This window comes from Equus przewalskii, chromosome 13 (genome assembly GCF_037783145.1).
Source record: "Equus przewalskii isolate Varuska chromosome 13, EquPr2, whole genome shotgun sequence".
NCBI classification, from domain to species: Eukaryota; Metazoa; Chordata; class Mammalia; order Perissodactyla; family Equidae; genus Equus; species Equus przewalskii.
In genome coordinates, this window is record NC_091843.1 from 55,739,761 (window position 1) to 55,754,432 (window position 14,672).

General features: G+C 38.1%; 1 protein-coding gene across 3 annotated transcripts in view; it reads right to left on the reverse strand.

The window, feature by feature from the left end:
• The window catches only part of LVRN (laeverin), a 78,031-nt gene that overhangs the window by 36,467 nt on the left and 26,892 nt on the right, over nucleotides 1-14,672 (reverse strand). For all 3 annotated transcript variants that reach the window (XM_008507190.2, XM_070569516.1, XM_070569517.1), the window contains exon 4: nucleotides 11,838-11,964. In XM_008507190.2, the coding sequence (XP_008505412.2) occupies nucleotides 11,838-11,964 (127 nt within the window). The remainder of the gene's footprint in view (nucleotides 1-11,837; nucleotides 11,965-14,672) is intronic.

Genomic DNA, 14,672 nt, shown 5'->3' on the forward strand with positions numbered 1-14,672 from the left:
TCCAGCTCAGCCAGGGTAGGCAGCCTGCCCTACGGACTGGCCCCACCCATCAGCAAGCCTGCAGGGAATTTGTTGGCCTGTGTAGGTGGAGGGTGTGGGACATTTACAGCAGGGCTGGAAGGTCTGCCTTGGTGGGACAGGGCATGCACATCAGACAGGAGTGTGTTGGTGGGGTGTGTGGACCTGTGAGCAGTGGGGTGGATCAGCTGCAACAGACTTGTGCCACTGGCCATCTGAAATAGCCTTATAGGGGATCTGCCTCACCTTCCAATACCAGAAACAATTGTGTGCTGTCAAGCTTGGGGCAGGACCCACAAAGCTACAATCCTGAGACAGCTGACAACAGCCTTGCAGGCCAGAGGCCTACAGTAATTGTGAGCTCCTAAGCCTAGCAACCAGCCACCCTGGGGGCCTACTCACTTAACAGGAAAACAGAAGCAGGTATGTGCTATTAGACCTTGTAGCCAGCCATGCTGGGGCTCCCCCTGCCCAATAAAATGACTAAAGTGACTGTAGCAGCCACGTGTGGCTGAGTCTTACAACCAGCTGGCCAGGGGGCCCAGTCTAGCCTAACCCATGTGCCTGCAGCAAGAACAACCCTGCCACAACAGAAGGGCACACGTAGCCCACACAAGGGACACTCTTGGAACATTTGGAACTGGTGATGAGAAGGAAGCACATTGCTAGGCCCCATAAGGCATCCCTTACATAAGGCCACATCTCCTAGATTGGGAGACATAGCTGATCTACCTCATACACAGATAAAAGCACAGAGAAGGAGGAAAAATGAAGAGACAAAGGAATATGTTCCAAGTAAGGGAACAGGACACATTCTCAGAAAAAGAACTAAACGAAAAAGAGATAAACAATCTACCTGATAAAGAGTACAAACTAACAGTCATAAGGATGCTCACTGATCTTGGGAGAAGAAAAGATGAACACAGTGAGAAATTCAACAAAGAATTGGAAAATATAAAAAAACAACCAATCAGAACTGAAGAATATAATAATGGAAATGAAAAATTAACCAGAGGGAATCAACAGCAGAGTAGATGACGCAGAAGAATGGATCAGTGAGCTTGACAAAAGAGTAGAGGAAATCACCCAAAGTGAACAGAAAAAAGAAAAAATAATTAAAAAGAACACGGACAGTCTAAGGTAACTCTGGGACAACATCAAGCACACTAACATCCATATTACAGGTGTCTCAGAAGGAGAAGAGAGAGACAAAAGGGCAGAGAACCTGTCTGAAGAAATAATAGCTGAAAACTTTCCTAACCTAAGTAAAAGAACAGACATCCAGGTATAAGAAGCACAGAGAGCATCAAACAAGATGAATCCAAAGAGGCCTACATCAAGACACATTATAATTAAAATGTCAAGAATTAAAGATAAAGAGAGAATCCTAAAAGCTATCAGAGAAATGCAACATGTGACATACAAAGGAAACCCCATAAGGCTATCAGCTGACTTCTCAGCAGAAACCTTACAGGCTAGAAAGGAGTGGCCCAATATGGCATGATATATTCAAAATGCTGAAAGGAAAAAAACCCTAAAGCCAAGTACACTCTACCTGGCAAGGTTATCATTCAAAATGGAAGGAGAGATAAAGAGTTTCCCAGACAAGTACAAATTAAAGGAGTTTATTATCAATAAATAAGCCTTACAAGAAATGTTAAAGGGACTTAAGTGGAAAAGAAAAGACCACACATAGAAATATGAAAATTAGCAAAGAAAAAAATCGCTAGAAAAGCAAATATACAGTAAAGGTAGCAGATCAACCACTTACAAGCCAATATGAAGCCAAAAGACAAAAGTACTAAAAATATCTACCTCCAAGATGAGAAGTTAAAGGACACACACACACACACACAAAGAGGTTAAATGTGATATCAAAAGCATAAAATGTGGGAGGAGTGGAGTAAAAGTGTAGGGCTTTTAGTAAGAAGTCAAACTTAAGAGATCATCAACTTAATAGAGATTGCTATGTATGTAGGTTATTATATATAAACCTCATGGAAATCACAAACCAGAAACTTGTTATAAATGCACAAAAAATTAAGAGAAAAGAATCCAAACATAATACTAAAGAAAAACATCGAATCACAAAGGAAGAGAGCAAGAGAAGAAAAGATCAGAGAAGAACTACTAAAACATCCAGAAAAAAGTAACAAAATGGCAATAAGTACATATTTATCAATAGCTACTTTAAATGTCAATGAATTAAATGCTCCAATCAAAAGACATTGGGTGGCTGAATGGATAAGAAAGCAAGACCCATATATATGTGGCACATAAAAGACACACTTCAAACCTAAAAACACTCAGAAACTGAAAGTGAAGGGATGCAAAAAGATACTCCATGCAAGTGGCAATGAAAAGAAAGCTGGGGGTAGCAATATTTGTATCAGACAAAATAGACCTTAAAACAAAAACTGCATCAAGAGACAAAGAAGGGCATTGCATAACGATAAAGGGAACAATCCAACAAGAGGACATAACACTTGTAAATATCTGTGCACCCAGCACAGGAGCTTCTAAATATACAAAGCAATTATTAACAGACATAAAAGGAGAAATAGCAAGTAACACAATAATAGTAGGGAACTTTAACACTCCACTTACATCAATGGATAGATCATCCATAAGGAAGATCAATAAGGAAACATTGGCCTTAAATGGCGCATTAGACTAGATGGACTTAGTGGATATATACAGAACATTCCATCCAAAAACTACAAAATACATATTCCTTTCAAAAGTACATGGAACATTCTCCAGGATAGATCACATATTGGGCCATAAAACAAGTCTCAATAATTTAAGAAGATTAAATTAATACCAAACATCTTTTCTAACCACAACAGTATGAAACTAGAAATCAACTACAAGAAGAAAACTGGAAAAATTACAAATATGTAGAGATTAAACAAAATGCTACTGAACAACAATTGGGTCAATGAAGAAATCAAAGGAGAAATCAAAAAGTACTTGGTGACAAATGAAAATGAAAATACATCATGCCAAAATTTATGGGATATAGTACAAGCAATACTGAGAGAAGTTCATAGCAATACAGGCTTACCTCAAAAGAAAGAAAAATTTCAAATAAACAATCTAACAGTGCACCTAAAGAAACTGGAAAAAAGAACAAACAAGCCCCAAATCAGTAGAAGGAAGGAAATAATAAAAATCAGAGCAGAAAGAAATGAAATAGAGACTGAAAAAACAATAGAAAAAAATCAATGAAACTAAGAGTTGGTTCTTTGAAAAGATAAACAAAATTGACAAACCTTTAACTAGACTCACCAAGAAAAAAGAGGGAAGGCTCAAATAAACAAAATCAGAAATGCAAGAGGAGAAATTATAATGGATACCTCAGAAATATAAAGGATTATAAGAGAATACTATGAAAAGCTATTTGCCAACAAATTGGATAATCAAGAAGAAACGGATAAATTCTTAGAATCATACAACCTTCAAAAACTGAATCAAAAAGAAATTTGAGGGGCTGGCCTGGTGGCATGGTGGTTAAGTTCAGCACTCTGCTTTGGCAGCCCAGAGTTCACAGGTTTGGATACTGGGCATGGACCCAGCACCACTTATCAAGCCATGCTGTGGCAGCATCCCACATACAAAATAGAGGAAGATTGGCATAGATGTTAGCTCAGCGACAATGTTCCTCAAGCAAAAAGAGGAAGATTGGCAAAAGATGTCAGCTCAGGGTCAATCTTCCTCACAGGAAAAAAGAAATTTGAGATAGAGAAGAGAAGAAAATTTGAGTAGATCAATCACCAGGAAAGAGATTGAAACAGTAATCAAAAACCTTCCCCTAAACAAAAGTCCAAGACCAGATGGCTTCCTAAGTGAATTCTATCATTCAAAGACTTAATACCTATCCTTCTCAAACTCTTTCGAAGACTTCAAGAGGAGGGGAAGCTTCCTAACTCAATCTACAAAGCCAACATTATCCTGATTTTCAAACCAGACTAGAACAACAAACACACAAAAAATTACAGGCCAATATCACTGATGAATATAGATGCAAAAATCCTCAACAAGATACTAGCAAATAGAACACAACAATACATTAAAAATATCATACACCATGATCAAGTAAGATTTATTCCAGGGATGCAGGGATGGTTCAACATCTGCAAATCAATCAACATGATACACCACATCAATAAAATGAAGAATAAAAATCACATGATCATCTCAACAGTTGTGGAGAAAACATTCAACAAGATACAGCATCCATTTATGATAAAAACTCTGAATAAAATGGGTATGGAAGGAAAGTAACTCAACATAATAAAGGCCGTATATGACAAATTCACAGCTAATATCATGCTCACTGGTGAAAACCTGAAAACTGTCCCTTTAAGAACAGGAACCAGACAAGGATGCCCACTTTCACCACACATTTACAATAGCACTAGAAATCCTAGCCAGAGCAATCAGGCAAGAAAAAGAAATAAAAGGGATCCAAATTGGAAAGGAAGAAGTAAAATTGTCATTATTTGTGGATGACATGTTTTTATATATACAAAATCCTAAAGAATCCACTAAAACACTATTAGAAATAATAAGTGAATACAGTAAAGTTGCAGGATACAAAATCAACATACAAAAGTCAGTTGTGTTTCTATACACTAACAATGAAATGTCAGAAAGAGAAATTAAGAATACAATTCCATTTACAATTGCAACAAAAAGAGTAAAATACCCAGGAGTAAATTTAACCAAAGAAGTGTACACTGAAAACTATAAAACATTGCTGAAAGAAATCAAAGACACAAAGAAATGGAAAGATATTCTGTGCTCATGGATTGGAAGAATTAATGTAGTTAAAATCTCCACACTTCCTAAAGCCATCTACAGATTCAATGTAATCTCTATCAAAGTTCCAATGACAGTTTTCACAGAAATAGGACAAACGATCCTAAAATTTATATGGAACAATGAAAGAGCCCAAATAGCCAAAGAAATCCTAAGAAAAAAGAACAAAGCTGGAGGTATCATACTCCATTAGTTCAAAATATACTACAAACCTATAGTAATCAAGACAGCACAGAAACAGACACACAGATCAATAGAACAGAATAGAGAGCCCAAAAATAAACCCACACATCTATGGTAATTTTCAACAAGGGAGCCAAGAATATACAATAGAGAAAGGAAACTCTCTTCAATAAATGATGCTGGGAAAACAGGACAGCCACGTGCAAGAGTGAAAGTAGGCCATTATCTTACACCATACCAAAAATTAACTCAAAATGGATTAAAGGTCTGAAACCCCATAAAACTCCTAGAAGAAAATATAGGCAGTACACTTTGATGTCAGTCTTAGCAGTATCTTTTCGAATACTGTGTCTACTCAGGCAAGAGAAACAAAAGAAAAAATAAACAAATAGGACTATGTCAGACTAAAAAGCTTTTGTACAGCAAAGGAAATCATGAACTAATGAAAAGACTTCTCCCACTAACTGGGAGAAAATATTTGCAAATCATATATCCAACAAGGGGTTAATTTCTAAAATATATAAAGAATTCATAGAGCTCAACAACAAAGAACCAAACAACCTGATCAAAAAATGGGCAGAGGGGCCGGCCCCATGGCCGAGTGGTTAGGTTTGCACCCTCTGCTTCTGTGGCCCAGCGTTTCACTAGTTCAGATCCTGGGCATGGACATGGCATCACTCATTCAGCCATGCTGAGCGGGCATCCCAAATAGCACAACCAGAAGGACCTGCAACTAGAATATACAAGTGTGTACTGGGGGGCTTCGGGGAGAAGAAGGAAAAAAAAAGGGGAAGATTGGCAACAGATGTTAGCTCAGGTGCTGATCTTTAAAAAAAAAATGGGCAGAGGATCTGAACAGACATTTTTTCCAAAGAAAATATACAGATGGCCAGCAGGCACATGAAAAGATGTTCCATATCACTAATTATTAAGGAAATGCAAATAGGAACTACAATGAAGTATCATCTCACACCCATCAAAATGGCTAAATTAGCAAGACAAGAAAAAACAAGCTTTGGAGAGGATGTGGAGAAAAGGGAACCCTTATACACTGCTGGTGGGAATGCAAACTGGTGCAACCATTATGGAAAACAGTATGGAGATTTCTCAAAAAATTAACAACAGAAATACCATATGATCCAGCTATCCCACTACTGGGTATTTATCCAAAGCACATGAAATCAACAATTCAAAGAGATTTATGCACCCCTATGTTCATCACAGTATTATTCACAATAGCCAAGACTTGGAAACAATCTAAGTGCTCCTCAAAGGACCAATAGATAAAGAAGATCTGGTGTGTGTGTGTGTGTGTGTGTGTGTGTGTATATATATATATATATATATATATATATATATATATATATACAATGTGATACTACTCAGCCATAAAAAAAGACAAAATTGTGCCATTTGTAACAACATGGATGGACCTTGAGGGTATTATGCTAAGCAAAATAAGTCAGATAGAGAAAGTCAAGAACTGCATGATTTCACTTATAAGTAGAAGATAAAAACAAAAACATCAAAGAAACAGACACATATAGAGATTAGATTAGTGGCTCCCAAAAGGGAATAGGAGAGGGAGGAGGGCAAATGGGGTGACAAGGCACACGCCTATGGTGATGGACGGTAATTAGTCTTGGGTGGTGAACATGAGGGAGTCTCCACAGAAATTGAAATATAATGATGCACACTGGAAATTTATATAATGTTATAAACCAATGTTACCACAATAAAAAAATTAATTTCCTACTCTTTGACTTTTGGAATTTGTACCCAGGCAAATAGCATGGATATTTGTAAACATTTCATTATAAGGGTTTTCTTTAGCATTTTAAAAGTAGCCCCCCCTCCACCGTCAAAATGGTAGAATCAGTCCAAATGTTCAACCACTGAGAATTAAATATTTTGTCGAATTGATATGTAGGTATTCTATGTCTTAAAAATGGCAATAAAAAACAACATTTAGTTATCTGGATCATGTTGCTACATGCTGTTAAGCTAAAAAAATTAAAAAGCCATTCAAAGAACAATGTCAACTCTATGGTGCCATCTTTGTTAAAAACAAAGAAGAAAATAGACAAACACAGAGAGTGGGACTAAAACAGACATTGGGACAATATACGCCAAATGTTAGCCTTGGTTATCTCTGCATAGTAGCATTTCAGGAGATTTTTCTTCTCTTTTTTTGTGCTTTTCCTTATTTTTCCACGATTTTCTGTCGTGTGATCATTTATTACCTTTATAGCTAGAAGAACAATAAACGTTTCTATGGTCTTTTGCTAATGAAAGAAATATTGTTCTTATAATCCATGCTACATTTGCCTAATGAATGTTCTACACTGTGCTATGTTCAATAATTTAAGTTGACTTTACACATGGTTGAAGTTGACAGTGTGTAGTAAAGCCTACCCAGGTTACTACGTGGCCTCCACCAGTTAATGCTCTATTAACTTTGGGCGTATTTAGTTGCCTTAGCCTAAGTTTCCCATTCTTCTAGCCTTCCTTTTCCTTCACCCACACCCATCCCACCCACAAACCCACCCACTTTTCTCACAAAAAACTCCTCTGCTCTGCTCAAGACAAACACTGTTGTTCTCTGCAACCACTGAGCCTTTCTCTGCTCAAGCTGTTTGGTTTCCCAGGAAATCCTCTGCTCAATCTATGAATGCCACCAATACTTGTGGTCCAGTCTCCCCAATTCTAAGAAGTCATTTCAGACTAACCTGATAACCTGATAAGTATTTTTAAAAAATTATTTTTTTGTACACTTCAGATGCACAGAATTGGAATAAACAAAATTCTTGTTTCTTGATAAACCATCATTATTGGTTCACACATGACCCAGTTTTATTTTAATGATTAACTCATTATTTTAAAATAGTATAAATACCCATAAATCTGCACTTATACTTTAGAACAGGAGTTGGCAAACTTTTCCTGTAAAGGGCCAGAGAGTAAATATTTTTGGCTTTGTGGGCTACATGTTTTCTGTTGCATCTTCAACTCTAGCATATAATATGTCACAAAATATTATTCTTCTTTTGATCTTTTTCAACTGTTGAAAAATGTAAAAACCATTCTTAGCTCATGGGCCATACAAAAATGGGCAATGGGCCGGATTTGATAGTTTGCCAACCCCTAATTTAGAATATTACTAATAACTCTTACTGTGATTTGCAGACCAGCAGCATCACTACCACCTGGAAACTTATTAGAAATGAAACTTCTGAGACCAACCCCAGACCTACTAAATCAGAAACTCAGGGGTCAGGAGCAGCAATCTGTGTTTTAACAAGCCTTCCAGGGGGTTCCAATGCATGCTAACGTTTGAGAACAGCTGACGTAGTCTTTCTCTGTGCTCCTTCTCAACTGATCCTTTAGCCTATTTTTCCAGAGTTTCACCACTAGACTACATTTTGTGTTTATCATTCCCTTGCTTATATATATTATAGATATAAAATATCTATAATATCTATAATATATACACATAATGCTTAGATATGATATTGTTTAGGTATTTTTTTTAACTTAAGAAAGCATTTCATTTTCATTGCTATATACTTTTCCATTGTGTGAATGAACCACAACTTATCCATTCTCCTATCAATAACCATTTTGGTTGCTTTCATTTTGGAGCTATTGTAAAAAGTGTAGCTATGAACACTCTTGCATGTCTTCTGGTACATATGTGCTCAAATGCCTCTTGTGGATATATTTGGAAATGGAATTATTGGGTTTTAAGTTATTCTAATGATCAACGTTGAAAGATAATAAATACATTTCAAAGTTGTAACAACTGATACTCCCTTTGACAATGTCACTTTCTAACACTTGGCATTTGTCAGAATGCCTACTTTTTGACAACTGAATAGGTATAAAATGGTGTCTCATTGTGGCTTTGGATATTTATTTCTCAGGTTACTTAATGAAGTTAAATATCTCAAGCGTATTAGCCACGTGTTCGCTTTTCTGTAAAATATCTATTCAGATATCCTTTATTTGTTTTATCTATTTTATTTTTCTTATTTATTTGTAGGTGTTCTTTATATATCTGGGCTACTCCAATGACCACTTCTCAATCCTCTTTCTTTTAAGACTTTTACTTAGCTGGTACGTTATCTCTTGCTTCGTAATTTCTCGCTTTTGTTTCTAACATATAGAAGCTATCTCCCTAACTCAGCTACTTGAACGGAGCCTCAGCCATCTACTTCTTTTGCATTCACAGAGCACCTAGAAAAGTCATAGGTAACTAGTATTTACTCAGATTCTCATTGATTCTGGCCATTATTTTACTGCTTTATGAGTTATACTGTACTTGAGCTTTATTGCTACAAAAATACAAATCATGCTTGGATGTATAATTTGTACTATTGATACAAATTAAAAGTATAATCAAAACTTAAAAGGGAAGTTGCCATTTTAAAAGCTTGCAAATCTTACATGCCCACATTTATTCCTAAAAGCAGCATGCCACTTATTCTTTCAAAACTGATAACAACTCAAACAGCCAACTCTACCAATCTCTGTAATATTTTGATATTTCAGTCCACTTTTGACTTTAAACAGAGTGAATTAAGATGGAAGCAACATCAGAAAAAAGGCTGTTCTATACAATAGGTACATAAACATGGTTTAGATTCTAAGACTTAGAATTCATTGAGAAGCTACAAGAAGATAAGCTACAAGAGCAACATGGGAGAAATAAACAAAATGGCTTTTCACTCGACTCACTGAGAGTAAGAGTATCGCATCTGTGGGAAATGCTAGTAGGTAAGGTTTGGTTTTTGGGGCTTTTATTTTTTTAAGTGACTCAACCAAGAGTTAAAGTAACTAGGAAACATTAATATATCTGTCTCTTAAACATCCTGTAATAAAGAAACTCCTTATTTTAATCACCTCTCTATCGAAATACAATTTTGATTGAGCACCTCCCGTGTGTGTTCATAGAGTAACGTTGGTTGAGGTGCTATGAAGGATACCAACAAAATGCCAGAAACAACCCTGACTCCCAGGAGGTGATAATTTAGCCAGAATTTACATGGAATTACTGAACTAATTGAATGTATTTATTCCCCCCACCAAAAAAAAGTTCACTATTCACCACTATGAGAGAATCGCTGTCATAGGCTCTGAGGGTACAAAACAAAGAGACAACCCAGACCCTGACCCCAAGTTACCCTTGACCTAATGGGGAAGACCACTAGGATCTAGTAGGTCAAGGGCTTGAATGCAGGGGTGCACAGGATGCTGTGGAAGCATGAGAAAGGGAGTCAGGGAAAGCTTCCTGGATGAGGTGGCACTGAGTTGAGAAATACAAGAATCAACCAGTTCGGTGAAAGGCATTGCAGGATGTGCAAAACGCATGTGCAGAGCCTAAAGAAGAGGAGAGGAAGGTGAAAGTGTAGGATAGGACAGAGACAGTACTAGAGCATCCTTCCCACTCTGAGGGACTGCCAAAAGCCCCAAGAGATTGGCAAGAGACGCACTGTTGTAAAGACAGGGTATGGAGTTTGAACTTTATCCTCAGGGTAATGGGAAGCCACAAAGAGGTTTTAAAGAGGACAGTAACATGATCAGACTTTACTTTGGAAAGATCCCTCTGGCTTCAGTGTGGAAAATGGATTGGAGGGGGCAAGTAGATTAGAGGTGAAACCAGATGAGGGCTGTTATGGCAGAGATGTTAGTGATGCAAACTAGGGAGAACTAGGGGGATGGGAAGAAATGGATGGATGTAGACATAAAAAGGAGGTGACTAACTGCACGGAGGAGATGCTTTCATGAACAAAGTATCAAGAATAACTCTGGACTTCTCATCTAAATAAAGATAAATGGAACTTTTCTTGCCACACATGGGTCATCTTGAGAACCTCCAACCACAGAAGTGCCAGAAGCTTGGTCTCCATGCCTAGGCTCCTGCTGCCTCCAACTCCCAATATGACAGCTATCACCTCCAGGATCTCTGAGTGGACCAAGGCTGGGTCCCATTCCTTCAGTCCCCATTCCTCCTTAACCAGAAGGCTCAAGCTGCAGAGCCCTTGGCTTCCTGGAATTCATGAGGCTTGAGCTCCCACATATTTATTTACTCCCCACCTTCTTCCACCGTCTACCAGTATAGGCAGAGCATACTTTTTCTAAGATTTCAACTAACATGTCAGAGAAACAAAATACATTTACATGATACCCTCAGTTTAGAGAGAAAAAACTCTGAACAACTTTCTGAGCTGAGTGCCCCACAATTTTAAGGACGTACCATACACATCTATTAGAGATAAGATATTTACATAGTTTATTGAGGATAATATTAAGTTCACTCATGATTCCAATTTTATTAAATGAACCTTCACAGATGGGACGCCAAGTCCTATCCACTGACTTATGGCTAAAGAATTTTTTTTTAAAACTAACAAAACCTTACTAACGGGAACTGATGTAACTCACACAGGCTTGCTAAAAGGATCCAGAACATTGCATTGCACACTTGTGTTATGAAAGTAAAGGACAGAATGCAAGAAAGAAGGTAGGGTCTGGAGGATGTGAGGCTGTCAGTGACTACCCAGGAGGGATCTAAAGCCTGAGGGCTCTCTGAACATGTGCTGGGCACATGGCACCATACAGAGAAAGAGCAGATGGGCCTCTGTGTGTTCAGGAAGGTGTGGGACATAATAATGAGAGGCCAGTGGGGCTAACTCTGAAATAGCAGCTAAACGGTGACAATGGGTCCTTGGAGGCTCATTTGGATACCTTTTGACCTCAACCCAGGGCCCCATAAAAGAAAACCAATTGCATTGGAAGGGGAAATACCTCACCTGTTTTTGGAAGAGGGTAACTAATATTAAATAAGTCTTCCAGAAAAGAGAAGATGGGACCTGTGATGTTCAAAGCAAAGTCTGCATATCCATTGGCGATGGCATCTTTCCGGGCCCAGATGCTTATCTAAATCAAAACAATTAGGCAGTGATTAGGAAAAGCAGTAATGATTTTGGAAAGTGGCAGCCTCCCTGCTCCAATTCCCTGATGCTCTAGAGCCAAAGCCTTTGCTTTTCAGAAGCAGCTACGTACTAAACTGTTTAAATGTGTATATGGACTGAGAAAACCCCAGAAGGCTACTCACTAGGTTGTGAACAGTGGTTTCTCTGAAAGTGTGTTATTTCAATCTTTTAGAATAACAAGTATAACTCAAAATATAGTTCAAAAATAATTCCTGGAGTCGTATCTACCTCCTCAGAAAATGTAGACTCTATGTCAGAGTAAAAGGCACCTGGGACCCTTGATTCCCTCTTTAGGACATATTTCCAATGAGCCAAAACAGATTTGTACAGGCAGTTGGGTTACACAGTATGGTACTGTGGGGGATTGGAATTGGCCACCCCAAGATATGTCTCTTTGGCATGAGGATTATTTTGGGCTGGTTACTTTTAAAAACTGCAGACATGAGAGAAACTCTGAAAAGTAGAAGTTAACCTTTGTAAGACACATCTAGATTTGAAAGGGAAATCTCCATCTGTAAAGGTGTCCCCCTCTGTACCAGGAAGAAGGGGGGATGACCTTATCTCTAGAAACTCTTATCAATGTGGAAGGCAAGGATGTAAATCTGCATGATAACCTTATTCTTGCTTCCTGTACTTTCCTGGTAATCTCCCATAACTGCCTCCCTCAACCCCCAACATCCTCCTTTGTCTTTAGCTGAGGGTGGTATTTAAGATGAGAACCTCGGCCATTTTGGCAAGTTGCTCAGTTTCCCTGTGTCTCTCCCATGTATACATGTTATAAACCTTTGTTTAATTTTCTCCTGTTATTCTCTCTCACGTGGATTTAATTCATAGCCCAGCCAGAAGGACCTAGAGTGGGCAGAGGAAATGTCTTCCTCCCCTACAGAACACATGAAGCAAATTTGAATCATACAAGTTTAAAATGGTTTCTTAATGAAAACATTAATAGTCCCATCTTATTTTCAAAATTTGAAATAAGGCTAATTTCCCTAATTTTAGAAAGTTCACCAAACGTCTTATGATTTTACAGTTATTAAATTAAGTGAATTATATTCTCTGTTTATGACATTTTCACGTTACTAGGTAAAAAGAAATCCCTGCCGTGTACTGTAAGTGAAAGTAATGGTGCTATTATTTGGGCACTTGGGAACTTATTTGTGAGATTTTGGTGACTAACTTGCTGTTGTTTTAACATTTATCATTATTTTACCATGAAATCATTTTATCCGCTACAACACCACCATCTAACCACTTTTAAATGGAGATGCTGGTGTTAATGCTAAAGAACATGCATGAAACTCAATAACCCTGGAACGAAAGTTAGAGATGAGGGAGTGAAAATAATTGTTCTGATGTGAGTACCATGAATTTGAGAAAGAGCTCTCTGCAAAACATTAGAGAAAATGCTAAGGAAACAAAAAGCAGCAGAACAATACTTGCAGACTGTTGCACTCCAAGAACATGTTCACCTTACTTTGCTTTTATGTTTGCTGGAAAATTTGTCTGGAATTACGTGAAGTCTTCAGGAATGCTCCCGTTTCACAAAACGCAACCATCTGTTTTTGAAGCCTGCTGCTTTGATCTCATTGCTGTCAGCTGCCCCCATGCTGCAGAGGCCTCATTATCCTGGGAAAGAGAGGCCTAGGCCTCAGCCCTGCCCTTGAACTACACTTTACCTCCCCAACTCCAGTCCCAACTGCTGAGGGAACAGGAAGACTGCTAAACCAAAGCACACATTATGGATCAGACACTTCTCCCCACATTGAAGATAATGTCTGCATTTCAACTGAAGCCTTTTGGAAAATAAGGGCAATAACAATTAACATTCATATGTTAATTTTCAGTTTATAAAACTACCCTTCTATAAGACAAACGGGAAGCAAAAAATGGAGATTTCAAGCTGGGTAGGAGAGGCAGGTGGCCCCTGGCAGGCCAGCAAGGAACACAAACCAGTGAGAAACATTTTGGAGATACAGCCATAAATTTCCTTTGAAATCCCACCTGGTGCACCAGTGTGTTCTCAGGTCTCCCGAGACATAGCAGAGCTCACCCTCTAAGAGATGAATATCTTTACCCATGTGTGCTAAATTCTACTCAAAATACATTTTTTCCTATCTTGTTGTATGTTTCCTATGTTTATCCTCATGCCCTGCATTAACAACATATTCAATTTCACTAAATTTTTATTTCTTACTTCATGAGCAATTTTTGTATAGTCTGGACTCTATTCCAAGAGTACATTCTGGTTCCCTTGTAGAGTATATGGTGGACTCCTTCACTTTGTAGAGCTGACCCATTGCCAAATGCAACATTCCACTGATAAACTCATCCCAAAATTCTATTTTCTGGCTAAGAACATCATTTTCTTAGGCATGCTCCATTTCCGCTTTGCTTCTACGGCAGCTGGCATTCTTTTCAGGGTGATCTTTCATGAAGCAACAGATATGACCTTTTTATAAGAATTGTTCACAATGCAGCAGGATTGAGAGCAATAAGCCACTTGAGATGTGGATGCTGACAGGTCACCTTGGGTCACCCCTTAGCTCTTGGGCCCATTTCTTGCCAGGTACAAAGCATGTGCTTCCAAATCATGCCTGAGAAGATTTATCAATGTGTCATGAACATTTGACTTGGCCAGTGTTCTTTCTGTGA